General features: G+C 39.0%; 1 protein-coding gene across 2 annotated transcripts in view; it reads left to right on the plus strand.

Annotated features, from left to right (window-relative positions):
• CSGALNACT2 (chondroitin sulfate N-acetylgalactosaminyltransferase 2) overlaps positions 1–15,065 on the plus strand; it is a 31,301-nt gene extending 16,236 nt beyond the window's left edge. For both annotated transcript variants that reach the window (XM_068139944.1, XM_068139945.1), the window contains exons 3-8: positions 6,221–6,437; positions 6,966–7,067; positions 8,660–8,838; positions 10,472–10,566; positions 11,874–11,955; positions 13,111–15,065. In XM_068139944.1, the coding sequence (XP_067996045.1) occupies positions 6,221–6,437; positions 6,966–7,067; positions 8,660–8,838; positions 10,472–10,566; positions 11,874–11,955; positions 13,111–13,403 (968 nt within the window). In that variant the 3' untranslated portion in view covers positions 13,404–15,065. The remainder of the gene's footprint in view (positions 1–6,220; positions 6,438–6,965; positions 7,068–8,659; positions 8,839–10,471; positions 10,567–11,873; positions 11,956–13,110) is intronic.
• Positions 15,066–15,336: the final 271 nt, after the last annotated feature.

A 15,336-nucleotide genomic window follows, 5' to 3' on the forward strand; every position in this document is an offset into this window, starting at 1 on the left:
GGCCATGTTATAAGAGCATTACTGTAAAAGGGATTCTGGATCTCAGCAGTACTGATGTCTGCACTATTAAGCAAACACATGCTGGAGAAAAGATACTGATGGCCTTGAAATAATCAGTTCTTCTAAGATGATGTAATTAGTCTGTAGTGCACCAAGTATCTGCTTTTCACAGCTACTGTGTTTAAAGGTTATTGCAAGTACCCTTCATCCCAGAAGGTGGGGAAGTGTTTAAAATCCACTCAGTTGTCTCAGTCTAACACAGAGTGAATGCAGTGTTAGGCTTTTAGTACGCTTTTCACTATATTGTCTGGAAGCAATCATTCTTGCAGTCTTTTTGTATTAAGTGTGCAGCTGCCTTTTCTTTACTGTCTCACATCCGCACATACTCTATTTTAGTTAGGTAGTTTTTGGTTTTTTTCTGTTTGGTTGGTTGTTTTTTTGGTTTTTTTACTAGGCAGTTTCCTCAAGTATAGGTTGCAGGAACTGTAGAAAAACACATCATGTAAAGTATTTTTTCTGTAGCTTATTTGGGTATGTTAGCAACTAGCCATAATGCTTGTTTCTGACAGAAACTGTGGGTTGTGTGGGTATTCTGTGTTTGTGTATGTGAGAATACTGCTGGCTGATTTAGACGCTGGGCCAGCTAAAAAAAACTTGCTTCTGAGTATTAACACCTTTTCTGTTTGTTTGTTTTGTTCTATGGTTCCAAAACTGAGAGAAGTGGAATCAGCCAGTATTGGTACCTGCAGATCCCACACACTGCAGCCATGTGACTGGGCTCTAGTGCATCCTCAGTTTGTGGACCCTCATTTGATGAAAGTTGCAACAGTTCATGTAAATGACCTAGGAGTTCAACTAAATTGTTGATGCATCAGCATTGCTCATTTGTGAAGTCTTCATTACTGGAGACATTCAAAACTCACCTGGTTGCGTTCCTGGGTGATTTGCTGTAGGTGATCATGCTCTAACAGGGGTGTTGGAATTCAGAGGTTCCTTCCAACCCCTTCCATTCTGTGATTTAGAGAAAAATCAGCATGAGTTAAAACAAAGTTTATTACTTAAGATCTGTGTCCTCTTTACTTGCTGATGATTATTTTATAAGAAGTGAATTAGGACCAAGAGGAAGTTTTTAGGTAATATGAAATGAGGCTGAGAAACCATGGGTGAAGTACAAAAGTGAAAGCTTCATTAGTTAATACATATCCATCATATGGATAAACATATAGTTGCTTAACATAGATAAACCAATTTTACTTTGATTCTGACTTGCAGGAATTTTTTTCTACCAAATAATTCATATCCATCTACAAAAACTTACCCACAAAACTGTACCACAAGTATAAGCTAACCTAGAGACAGGCATTTTTATTGTAGAAGTGTTGTAGCTTCCTTACCTCAGTAGGCTAACCTTTTGTGTAGGTGTATGTTTGGTTCTGGGAATTAATCTAGTTTTTTTCCTAGACTTGATGCTAGACTAAAGCACTTTTTTTTGGTGTGTTACACACTTAAAGTTTTATTAGTAAGTCGTTAGAGAATATGGCATCTTTCAAAGTACAGAATCTTATCCTATAATCAGTTTTTACCTAATGGTGTCTTTGTAACCACTGAATGTCTGAGGTCCTTCCCCAGCATTTACATTATTTTTGCCCACTCAGTGGACTGTCACTGTCTTGGTTTGTAGAAGCATTATGAAATATTCTACTTCTTGTATTTTAGGATTTACCTATATTGGAGTCACTTGCGACAACACAGACTAATGACAAGAATTGAAACTTAATCTGTCATTTCTGTATTATAAATAGGTATTTTCCTAAAGAAATTTTTCTGGAAAAAAAAGGTACTTCATTACTCAAAAATACTTGGTAGTCTGGATCAACTAATTTTATTAATCTAATACTATACAAATCAAAAACCTTGAAAATACTTCCTGATGAATGGTAACCACCTTTTTGCTGCTTTGTGTTTTGCTCTGTGCCCTTGATCAGACTGTTCATGCGGCTTTTTATGCTGCACGCCTAGCCTCTGTGATGCCTGCATGAAGGTATTCTCTGCTTTCTACCAGTGGCACAAGGAAGCTGGATCCATCACAGGGAGCAATCTGAACATTATTTGAACTGATGTTTTTGGGTTTTAGCATTGTAAAACAAAGTAATGACCAAATATGTTTTGGACTTCTGATTAGTCAGAGCTGCAGCAGCCACATCATTACTACTGGCAGCAATATCACCAAGTGAAAAAAACAGATTTGCGAGAATGCATTGCAACTATAAAGATACTTTCTCAAAGTTCCAAATTATTTTTCACAAGGCTCTGTTGGCTGGCTTTTGTAATGAACATCAGCAAGTTTCCTAGCTCTGTAGGGGTGTTTGCTGCATTGTTACCTTTTTTGCTTTGCTGCAACCCAGAATGGAACTTCCAGAATTCTAATATTAACAGTCTAAAAACCTGACCTTAATAAAAATCTTGTTCTGCAGATGCTGTGAGAAACACTTTGAAGTTGTTTTTTTTTCTTAGTAGAGAAACAGGAGCACACTGTTCCCCTTGAGTGAAGAGTATCCTTAGAGAGAATAAAAGTTGCTGTAGTACATATTTTCACAAACCAAGGATTTTAGAGAATACAGTGAACCTACCTGCTGAGATTAAAAATAGATTTCTTTGAGGTAAATGTTTGATAAACTGAAGAAACAGCATAAATGAGATGGAAAGAGCACAATGCTGTTAGATCTGTCAATCCCCTTTCTTCAAAACCCCGTGACATTAAGTCTTGAGTAGTGGTGCGAAACGGTGAGGAGCTTTCATGGATATCTGTACTTTACAATCAGTGTAATTGGTTTAGTTGGGTTATAGTAGTGTAACAGGTATATTTTATCAAGACCTTAAAAGAATTTCTGTTGGATAAATTACCCTTGGATAACAGAAACACTAGCATATTTTCAGAAGCTAATTGCAATTAGTTAATCTCTAATAAAGGTCTATTAGAGTCCGAGTGCTGCTGTTTGTTTGCATTTCTGCTTTTGTGCTTCCAGTTGGAGCTGCATAAAGTCCACAAAGTATCCTCAAGTCTGAATCTCAAGAGAAGACTCCCCACCCAGAATATGTCCTTGGCATGTAAAATTTGTTTATGACCGTGCTGCAGACTTAAACTATTCCAAGTCCTTGCCATCAGTGAAATGGTGTGGACTGTTTGTCATGCAGATACCCCTTTTAGTATGTCCTGCCTAAGACCAGAAACTGGCTGATGTTCTGGGAATTTCAATAGACTTTAAATACGGGGGGGGGGGGGGGAAGAACATATGTCTTAAATTCCATAAACCACATGCTTTCTTGGTGGTTGTAAAACAAGTAGTAGTGTTCAGTGCAATAGAGCAACAGCTTTTTGGCTTTGATAGTAATTGATCCCCAATATCCTAAGATTTAGTTTGTTTGGTGAGAAAAAGAACTTTTGCAAAGGGTTTAAAACTTCATGGACCAAGAATAACAGCTGTTAAATTATTTCTGCTGCTTTTTACCTCTTTGCTTATAGAGCTTGGTTTTGGATGGCAGCCAGCATACGCTATTTGGAAGGTGAGATAGTAGGTTTTATTACATGAGTCATTCCCAAGTGTTAAAAACCTAAGTACACTAAGAAGCAAAACAGATGTGAGCTATTTTTTCTGACTGTTCTCAAGTCTGCCTTCTGTATATAGAAGCTTTAAGCCCATAAAAGTATTCAAATTGGTAGTTTACCTATGGAAGTTAGCTCATAGCAAGTAAAATAAGGAGCACATACAATTTATAAGAAGTGTGGCACTGGTAGCTGCAAAAGTTTGGAATCTTATATTCTAGCAATTGAATGTTGGGGGGGGGCACCACACAGATTTGGACTTGCCTATTAAGGTCTTTATACAATGATAGCAGTAGGGTTTACTTTAAATGTTCTGTAGGACAGCCTTCTGTTACAAATGGACACCTAAGCGTATCCTTAGATTAAAGATAAGCTACTGGCAACTCTCACATGCTTTAAAAATTTTTATTTACGTTGTAAATGGTATTTTCATCTGTAAGGAGATTGTGGGTACTGGAGAAGGGATTGTAATATTATGAATGCGAATTTACACAGAGGTATGGGTACAAAGTATTTGTGACATACTGCATGAGAGCATAACGTGCAAACACCATGGGGCTTCAACTGCTCCAGTAACCATGAAGCTGTCTTCAAGCTACAGCGCTGGACTACACAGCACGAGGGTTAGAGTGAAAAAGGATTGAGAGTGATTCAAGATCTTGGTTTCTGTCAACAGTGTGGACTTCCATTGTTGGAAACACACTTCTCTGTACTTGTAATTACTACTGATTTGAAACTGTCATGCTTTCCTGAGTGGTGTATTTGAATTGAAAGGTTAGAATCAGTCACCATTAACTTCCAGTATGATGGCATCAGCTTGTTCTGCTACACCCCATCTCTGTGTGGTGGTCATCCACATTTCCTGCAGGTCTGCTGGTGCCATATTCACCCATAAGAAACAGTGCTTGGCAGAGCAGAATGTTGGAAGGGAGTAGGGAGCTTGCTGTAAAAGACAAGCTGTTGGCAGATACAGGACAGGAGCAGAAGGAGGGAACGTCAGTGTGTGTAACTGGATTTGGTTTGAGAAGGGAGGCAGGAGCAGAGAAAGATGGAGAGATTTCAATAGATTTATGGAAGGGACACTTTGTTAAGGGAGCCTGGGGTATAGAGGGGAAAAATTAGAAAAAGGTCCTGTATGCCTTCTTTACCTTCTCGTTTCAATGCAAGAAGCAAATGGGAGTAATGGAACATGGAGGACTATTGACCTGGGGATAGGAAGAGAAGCAGAGCTTAAGATCACTTTCTGGTTCCTCAGATAGACAAATAAAAACAAGTTGCTCTAAGTTTGAGGGCTGCTGTCTTCAATTATAGTTTCATAGTTTCATTCAGGGTTGGAAGGGACCACAAGGATCATCTAGTTCCAACCCCCCTGCCACGGGCAGGGACACCCCACACTAGATCAGGCTGGCCAGAGCCTCATCCAGCCTGCTCTTAAACACCCCCAGGGATGGGGCCTCGACCACCTCCCTGGACAACACATTCCAGGGTTTCACCACTCTCATGGTGAAGAACCTCCTCCTCACATCTAGCCTGAATCTCCCCACCTCCAGCTTCATTCCATTCCCCCTAGTCCTATCACTACCTGAGATCTTACCTTGACCTCTTTTGATCTCAGTTCCAAAAAAGGCAGTAACAACAAAAGGGACAGTGTCAGTACTAAGCACAAAATACAACCCATTTTGTCACCACAGCAGTTGATCTTTCCTGTGTCCTGATACCTCCTTTCTAGGTGGGAGGCTGGGAGGGTGTTTCAGCTGTTCTGGAGTCTGGTTTGCAGGAAAAGAGGCAGTTCAGGCCTGCCAAGTAAATGGAAATAGGACAATTTTTCCTCTCATTTCTTACTTTCATGTTAGTATGGGCATGGAATTAACAGCTTAGTTCAAAGCCAGAAATGAGTCTCAGTCTTTGTGGCATAAAATTAGAGATGCTGTTGGCTTAACTTGCTTTGATGGTCCTTAAATGAAAGAACCATGTTCTGAATGGGATCGGGTTTTATATGCATTAGGAATAAAATATCTCTGAGTAATTCTAAGGACTCATTGTTTTCTCAGTGTTACAGCTATATGGAAAACTTCTGCCCATGTCCTTAGAGGACCATGGCTGTAGTAAAACACCACTGTATTTACTGGATAGAAAGCACTGTAGCTAGTGGTCAGCAGTGAAACCAATTTTAAAGCATTCCAGCATTTATCATACAGCCATTTATTTTTTTAGATAGCACATTTCAGATTTTGCAGACTTTGTCAAGCGAGTTACTGTGCCATTTGTTCTGCCCACAGCTTGTTTTGTTGATTGCTGGCCAGATGATCTCATCTTTTACTGTGGACTAGTTCAAGAGAAGGTATTTACAAAAGGACTTAAAAGCAATCAATACTAGATTTCAGCCATCCTTTTCCATAGCAATAGTTGAATTCTCTTTTTGTTGGGAAGGCCTAATTCTAGTTCTGCATGAGAAGTTGATGTAGGACCCTAAAAACTGTTGTGATCTCTAAGAAGCGGTGGAAGCTGGACTTGATTGTTTCTTTGCCCCCAAAGATTTATTTTCTGCTTCTTTGTAGGAAATAAAATTTCTGGGATCTTTGACTTTACAAATTACTTGTGTGACTTATTCTTCAGGTTACTATCGTACAGAAAGAGATAAGGGGACACAGTATGAGCTGTTTTATAAGAAGATGGATGGCATGGAATACAGACATGTCACCTTGTTCCGACCTTTTGGACCCCTCATGAAAGTGAAGAGTGAGACGGTCGATATTTCTAGATCAATCATTAACATAATTGTCCCTCTTGCTGGAAGAACTGAGGCATTTGCACAATTTATGCAAAACTTTAGGTAGGTGCATGAGATTATACAGTGAGCTGCATTGCTGATTTTCAGTGTGTTGCTTCTTTCTCAAAACAAGTTTATTTCCTGGGTTTTTTTTCAGCAGAACTAATGATTCCAACATTGTGTGCAACTGCTTTGGGGTGTTGTAATTGAAATGATGGCATGGAGAAAACATTCCTTCTAAAAAGACTTGAGATTCTCAAATTGCACCAAAACCCCTTTTAGACTGAATGCCAGGGTCATTGTGAACCTGAAGACATATCTCGAACGTTGCTTTTGTATTTACCTCAGCTTTTGAATTCCTGTTTGTAAAATAAGGTGTTGGAATGAGACACACAGTATTGGATCTTTCCTATTCAAATGGGAAAGATGGGGAAAGAAGAAAAAACATCTTTCCTTGTTTCTTTTACAAGTTAGTTGAAGTCTGACAAGGATACTTACATATGCTAATACTTTTAAGTGAATAGCTTATAAGTACTTGAAGCTTCTGTTGTGTTGAAAGTAATTCCTATCTGCTTATTTTTGTGCCTATAGGGATGTGTGTATTCGTCAGGATAAACGTGTTCACCTCACAGTCGTGTATTTTGGACCAAATGGACTATCTGAAGTAAGAAGCATCTTAGAATCCGTGGCTAGGTAAGTGTGACAATCCAATATCAGTCAATACAAACAATGGCTTTCTTTTGTTTAAATAATGAAAGAATGAAAAGAATAAATTGATAGCCCACTACCAGTTAATAGGAAAAGTAACCTTTATTTACAGAACACTGTTTTTTTTGTTTGCATTTTACAGCTTAGGTTGCAAAAGTCTCCTGGAGGCTACTAAAAATTCAAGTTATAGGCCAAAAAAAGACTAAAAGCAGTGGCTTTGGGGTTTCTGTCTCACTGGGTGAGTTTCTGTCTAACAGGGTGAATTTTGCAGTGATTATTAAGTCATACTAACAGATTGATCAGAACTCAAGCTCTTTGGAACTGAGATGTACATTTCGATAGTTCTTTCACTGGAGAAGTAATTTTAATGATAAGGAATAGGAATGTAGTCCAGGTATGCTTTCTGAGAAGTTAAGCTTTGTCCTCTGTCTTCTAGGTATTAGGTAACATGGCCCATGCTCACTCTGTGCAATAAAACTCTTTAAATATTCTTTCATCGTGGCAGTCTCAGCAAATAGCATTACAGTAGTATGAATATAAAATTCCCAGTGTTGCTTTCTTGCCTCCAGAGTAATGGGACAGGTAATAGCATTTGTAACCCCATAGCTGAGGGACTTCTCTGAGTTCCTGTGCTCACATCCCTGAGGTGGGAGCCTGTTAGCTAAAAATAAGCTGAGCTTGCACATCATTGTGGTCTCACCATGCTGCCCAAAGCTTTGCTTGATGAAATGTTAGGCATAGGCTATTTTGTTGCTGGCTTAGTGTGACAATGAGTTGCCCTGGTGAACACGCATATCATCTAGGAAAGGAGGGAGGAGTGCTGCCTTCCTCCTGCAGAGCCTCCCTTGCATCTAGCTTGCTGAATGCCAGCTGCCACTGTTTCTGAGGCCTCTTTGCTGCCTGCCATGCTCCTTGTGGCATGTTCTCTTCTCACAGCCGAGTTGCATTCAGTGCTGCAAACTCACTGGGCGTTTATCTGGCTTGTTACCAGCTTAGTGGCGCTACTGTTCAGTATCATAATTCTGTTCTCTGTAAGCATTGCCATTTGAAATCTCTTTGAAGCAGATACTTAACTTCACTTGAAGATATTCCCCAGGTGGGTGTATTTCCAATCTCCCTTTACTACTACTTCTCTCTTCCACGATGAGTCAAGACGTCTGTGCTACTGGTATGAAATAGCAGAGAGAAACAAACTGACTGAGTTATGGTGGGTGGCATCACCAGAAAGATGGCCTTTTGCCTAATGAGTTTGGTGATGGTAGAGCATTGTAATGTCATAGAACATTACTTCATTTCAACTGCCAAAAGGCTTTTTAAATCTGTCTGAATGATTAAATGCAAAGTGAAATTAGGCAGTAAGTCTGAGGTCCATCTTTTTACAATAACTAAATTCTGATATGTAAAATAGACAAGTAAATGGAACAGATGGGTTTTTTTCCTTCTTGGTGATGTGAAGTGCTTTAAAAAAAAAAAAACTGGAATGGAATTACTGTCAAATGCTGCAAAAGTATAAATGGTCTCTTCATTTGTGTGTATGTCCCTATTTTATTTGGAGTTTGGCTCTGGTTTTCTTCTAGGGAAACTAACTTCCACAATTACACAATCGTCTCTCTGAATGAGGAGTTTAACCGAGGACGGGGACTTGACATGGGTGCCAGAGCCTGGGAAAAGGGCGAGGTGCTGATGTTCTTCTGTGATGTTGACGTTTATTTCACAGCTGAATTCCTCAACAGTTGTCGCTTGAATGCTGAGCCTGGTATGTTCCTTATGGAAGGAAGATTATTTTTGTTATATTGAATCTCTAACAATTTCAGTTTGTCTTCTCACACACGGCCAAGACAGATCGCATAGAATTGGTTTTCAGTAGAGCTATGCTGACGCTCTTATAGAGAATGAACTAATGTTCCACGTTTACATCCCAAGCTTTTCTGACCATTTTTCTCTTAAGTTATATGAAGCTTGCTTGTTCTACAAAGCTTCTGCCAAGAGGATAAATCTTTCTTGTGTTAACAAGTGGGCTAGTTAAGACTTTCTCCTGTCAAACATTTGTTTGGGTGCTTTTTACTCCTATTCCACTTTTACTGTTGCCTGAAACCATTATGTCCAAATGTCAGTTTGGAATAAATAAATACTGTTTCTTCATGTAATAAACAGGCAAGAAAAGATGCTATAGTTCATATTTGGATTTGGTTTCTTGCATTTTATTTTATTTCTGTGTCTCTGCACGTGTATAAATAATTGGAAAAACTGTGGAGAGGAGTGTCTTGTGAGCTTTCACAGGAAAGGGTGTTTGAGAAGTCACTTGACAATTCACACTGACAGCTTGTCGCCTTTGCTTCAAATGAGACCTGAAAATACTTCTCGCGTGTTAAGAGTTCATGCCCAAATCAGCGTGTTGAATATTTTCATGGGCTGTCATCAGTACCTTTGCAGCACTGGCAGTGCAAGAGATCCTTCAAAAATACTGATCTGGCTTCTTTAATAGGCACAGAACTGGTGACACAGCATAATTAGGATGCTCAATGACTCTGCAGGATGTATGTCATTTTAAATGCTTGTGCAAAGAGGAAAAAACGCTCAACTATGCAAGGTGTTACACATTGTCAGCGACGGAGGATGGAGTCAATGCAGACAACCAATATGATCTAGTATTGTTCCTTTATTGTACGAGTGTTGTACAAGTATAGTATGAGTATAGTGCGTATTAAAGGAACCTTTACAGCTTATATAGACTCGGAGAGCATCGTTGGCATAGCTTCACTGGTTCCCCATGAGTGACCACACATAGTACTATTATAGATTATTGGTCAAACTACTAATAACATGCGAGGTGGTTGATGTAGGTGCACGTCCTGTTATTCCCAGATAACTTTCTGTGTTTATAGCTGTCAGTGCCCTGCTTTAGTTACATGCTGCAGGCACAGCACTGTTTTGCTAAGCTGCTAGTTACTTCTGCACTTATGCTGAGCATGGCCTACCACCATGTCAGGCTCTAAGCCTGTACTGCCATATTGCTCACACTGCTTACTGCCACCATTGCTACATTGCTACTTGGTTAATTTTTAGTTTCACTACATAACGTTATTGAAGTGATTTTTTTGCTGTCATTTAATGTGATATATATATACATATATATAAAATATTTTATATGCATGTAAGTATGTATTGCTGTATGTAAATATGTCTTTAGAATATATATAAATACATGCATGTGTATCTACCCTAGTAGATGTTATGTGGTACCTAAATGGAACATCTTAGCAGTTAGACTTAATGTATTTCCTGTAGATGGCTAATAACTAATATTGTACGTAAGAGAATATTTCTGGTTTCCTCTTGCCTTCAGAAAGTATGCCCAGAGTGAATAATGCTTGCCTTTTGACTTCCAGGGAAAAAGGTTTTTTATCCTGTGGTATTCAGCCTTTATAATCCTGCTATTGTCTATGCCAACCAAGAAATGCCACCCCCTGTGGAGCAACAATTGGTAAGCAGTGTGATTTATTCTGAATAGAATTAGCTGTGGTTGTGTTAAAACAAAATTAAGTCTGTTTGGGATAGCTTATGAGCTCTGGCAGTTTGTATCTAAACACTTGTCTCCATTATGGACGAAACGCTTTGAAGAAAAGCTTATCAAACAGTACAAAACTCATTCTTGGAGTTCTATCTAGATGTTAAAAAACAACCAATGTGCTATTAATAAAATGAAGTTGGTAGTTCTGATCTATTGCTTAGTTCTGACTTGAAAGAGCAGTCTTTTAGGAGGCATAATGTGGCAGCAGCTTACGACCTATGTTCCAGCAAAGAAAGAAGTGGTGAAATGAAAAAAACAACCAACCAGTGCTTGATTAGCTTCCCTTAGCACCAGAAGGTAGTGGGCAGGAAGTGTGCCATAATATGTTCAGCCAGTTGCCTTTTTAGTGCTGTGGACAGCTCTGCTCTGTGCTGATTGTTTCTTTACCCTTGCCATCCAGTATCTTCCAGAATCATTGACTGTTACAGTGGTAATTTAATCCTGCTTTTGCAATAAGAAACACTGCTTCTAGGGAAGCTTCCAGTCAAATTAATAAATAAACCCCAAAACCATTCCAGAGAATCACCTTTAGGATAATTTGGTATTCAGCAGAAAGAAGTACGTACTAGTATTTCTGGGTCTTTGTTGCCTGAAAGTGCAATGGCATGGTCAGCATCCAGCCTGAATCTCAAGAGACTGTGTAAATGAGATTTAGGGTGGCAGCTGGGCCTTCTGAGGTGGACAGGTTTGTGGGAGAGGAGAGCGTGCAACGCAGCCATACTGAAAAACAGACACAGGAATCCTACCGAAAGTAGGCAGGAAGCTTTTGTATATGGCCTTAGGTTGTCACAGCAGATAGAAGTGAGCTCCTGCCTGACAACTCTGCTGTTGTTTCAACCAGTAACAAAACTTAATTTTCTTCTTATGTCCAAAGAGGAGAGACAAATGCAGCCTTAAAAAACTGGGTAGAAATTGGAGTATTTGGAACAGATTTGTCATTAGACTACCAAAAATCTACTGCTTTGTGTGACCAAGTGTCTAGAAACCAGAGCTGTTGGGGCAGAAAGGTAAATGTGGAACTGCAATACAAGCAAGTATTTTCAATCAGATGGCAAAAGATCAAGTGAACAGCAGGTAATTAGGAAGCCCATACCTGTGTATGACACAGAAATACTGTATCCTGCACTCATCAGAAGAGATTAGCTTTCTACAAAACAGAGTGCAATATACCACCTTTCATGTACTTTGCATTTCAAAATGATGTTGTTTTAAAACTGCAGGTGCACAAGAAGGATTCTGGTTTCTGGCGGGATTTTGGCTTTGGGATGACTTGTCAATATCGGACAGACTTTCTGACTGTTGGTAAGGTGAAACTGTAAAAATATTGTTGGTGTATTTAAATTAATTCTGTTCTCATCTAATGACAAGGAAGTAAGATATATGTTTATTTGGCTATTTTCCCAAGCCCAGCAGTCAGACTTCTTGATAAGTGTGACCAGTAAGTTACATTATTTTTTGGCATAATCTGATGAATGTTTGCTAAAAGTCACAGTATATTTAGTAGCAACATCTCACTCTAGAACTTCTGCAAATACCTTTTCTCAGTACTTTTTATAATTTTTGAGGCAAATTAATCAAGTTTAAAAAAACTTGTCTGTGAAGTAAACCATAACATAGACAAGAAGCATTCGAATGATTTCTTTTAAATGACCCTGAGCACTTGAATGAAGTTATTGGAGGCTTTAGAAATGTGCTTTGGCACCCCCTTGTGGCTTGCGGTTAAATCCGAGACCAGTTTGGTATGCTTCAAGTCAGGAGACAGTCTTGAAGATAATCTGCCCGGTGTAAAGACATGCCCTGTGTGTTGTATAATGGCTTGAATGCAGGCTGATTTCTAATAGTAGTCGTATTGCAATGTGTAGGGTACGTGCTAAATTAAGACTTCATCATTCTGGAGTTCTGAAATTAATAGTGCATGTGCCTGGGTTGATTTTCACTATAGTCCTAGGAAGAAAGGCAAGAGAAGTTAAAATGGTAGACCTGTTTGCTTTCCTTAATCCAGGTTTTTGAGTTGTCACCTATGGATTAATTGATGGCACTTTTGGAGAGGACTTTTCATACGGAGCATTACTGCTTCATTTTACAGCTGCTAAAATCCATTATGATTGCTAAAAATAACTTAGAAGCATAGCCAGTGAGGTTTGCCTACAGTTTTCTGCAGCTGTCACATAGGATGTCATGCATAATGTGATTTCTGAGACACTGTTCTAAGAATTTTGAAGCCAGCAGTACATGATCTGTGTCCTGGGCAGTTTCCACTACAAAGGATGGAATAGGCTTGGAAGTTCCACTCCCTCAATTTGGCATGCTTTGGCATGAAGCACTTCAAGTTATTTGCTGCAGAATTTCTGGTGTGTGGTACCAGATATGGTAATATATTGCACAAGGAGTGATGCACCTTTAGCTTTGCACCTAGCCTGTGTTTTAAAATAACATTTCCTGATACTGTTTTTATAGGAGGTTTTGACTTGGAAGTGAAAGGCTGGGGTGTCGAGGACGTTCACCTTTACAGAAAGTACTTGCACGGTGACCTTATTGTGATCAGGACACCAGTCCCTGGCCTCTTTCACCTTTGGCACGAGAAACACTGTGCAGATGAGCTCACTCCAGAGCAGTATCGCATGTGTATCCAGTCCAAAGCCATGAACGAGGCCTCTCACTCGCACCTTGGAATGCTGGTCTTCAGGGAGGAGATCGAGACTCATCTCCGTAAGCAGGCTTACAGGACTAACAGCGAAACAGTGGGTTAAATATCACTCCTGTGACGCTTGATGACTTCAAATTCACAATGAACCAGCATCATTTTACAGCCTTAATTCAGCTTAAAAATGCAGTGCCTCTCTTTTTCAGTGAAGAAGAGTTTAGAGGATTTTTGGTTCTCCTATTTGTTTTCAGAGTAATTCTTTGACTGATGCGTGACTACCCTACCTATCTTGCAAGTCCAAGCGCCTCAAATAAATTGGAATGTGTGTGTAGTTGAAGGGAAGTATCTTCAGTGGAATGTACAACTCTACACTTTTCCACATGGTACATTTCAATTCTTATTTTTCATTATTTTAAGAACTAAATAATATTTTGCATTGTCTTGAGTATTTTCACTCTGTGTGGATTACTGCACTGTGTCTTTACACTCCATTGTAGAAGGAAGAGAAAGGTGTGGAAAAATCTCACCGTGAAAAGTATCCAGGACAGACTGGGCAGTAACACCAGCTATTCGGGTTCCTGACTTCACAGCAGGGGCCTGGTGCTGCATTTGCTGTATTAACAGACATTCACATATTTGAATGTGGAATAACTTGTGTGAAGGAGGGGGAATGAAAATCTTTGAGGGCAATTTTAGAGCATATAATGTAATTTCACAGTGCAAAAGAGACCACATTTGGGTGGAATGTTGGGAACATTCCACTTGGGTGTTTGTGTGTCTGGTCTTTTCCTGCAGTAGACACCACATCACAGAATCTGAACTTCCATCAATTGAGTTATGCTATTAAGATCATTTGCTTAAAAATTTTTGCCCCCATTCTTCCTTATTCCAAGGCCCTGTCTTTACATCTTGTGCTTTTAATTTGAGGAACCATCTTCTCCTGTATAAATTTATTAGAGGCCCATTTGCTGTTATGCCAATATTATCCTATTGCTTTCTTCTTCTTTCTGGCATTTTCCTGACATGTTTTCAGGAGGAAGTTGTATACTTTTAGCTGTTTCAGTGACTATAAAAGCAAGTGCTATTACAGTCTTTCTTCATACAATGTTCTCCATTTCACTGATTGTCCTAACAGCCTTATTCTTCACTTATTCAGTTTGAAGGGGTTTTTGTTAGTTTCTTGGAGTGGGGGGGAGGTGTCGCTCTCTCTTTTTTTTTGTTTTGTTTTTCTGAGCATGCATAAGCAGAATTATTCTGTGGTCTCATTAGTGCCTTGTACAATGGCACTACTGCTTCACTACTTCCCTTTTGGGATGCATAAACAGTTTCAATGCAGTCAGGTCATTTTTCTCCCTGTTGTCTTATATGCTACTATATGGCATGCCTCATTTTTGATACGTTTGTTTATAGAATGAATGAATTCTGAGAATGCTGATTCAGTGGTTAAACCACATCCATGGTCTCCCCTGAATTTAGAAATTAGACAAAACCCCTTTCCAAACCAGATGATTAAGATCTGTTTATGAATTCAGTTTACTTCAAGAATTCTGAAAGGAACTACATATTTAAACGGTTGATTTCTGGATAGCGGATATGCTGCGCAAATAGTTCTGGGCACTGGTCCTTTTTGTATGTATATAAAATTTGCCTTTATGTAACTTATTGTGGAAAATAGTGTACTGTATTGTATTTAGAGTGAAGAGAATGCATTGCAAGACTTCTTGCAGTTCATAATTCTCTAATAAAAGGAATTTCTGCATTTTAGAAATTGTTTTAAGCTGGTTTTTTGAATTTTTTTTCTTTATAATATTTCACAAGGCAGGTGACATGTTGGGCTCAAGAAGTAGTATTTTCAGCAGGAAATTCAGCTAGCTCATTTTTGCATCTCAAGTGAGTATCTACACAGACATGAAATTGCAAAGTTAATTCCCCAGACAAACTTAAACCAGATGCTTCCTTTCTTTAACTTGGTGGTTTCTAACAGAAATAAGGTACCAGTGAGAAAGATCAAACAGACATGAAGATTTGGGATTAAGATA

This window comes from Melanerpes formicivorus, unplaced genomic scaffold (genome assembly GCF_026170545.1).
Source record: "Melanerpes formicivorus ecotype bairdi unplaced genomic scaffold, bMelFor1.0.p_v2 SCAF_6, whole genome shotgun sequence".
In the NCBI taxonomy this organism is placed as follows: domain Eukaryota; kingdom Metazoa; phylum Chordata; class Aves; order Piciformes; family Picidae; genus Melanerpes; species Melanerpes formicivorus.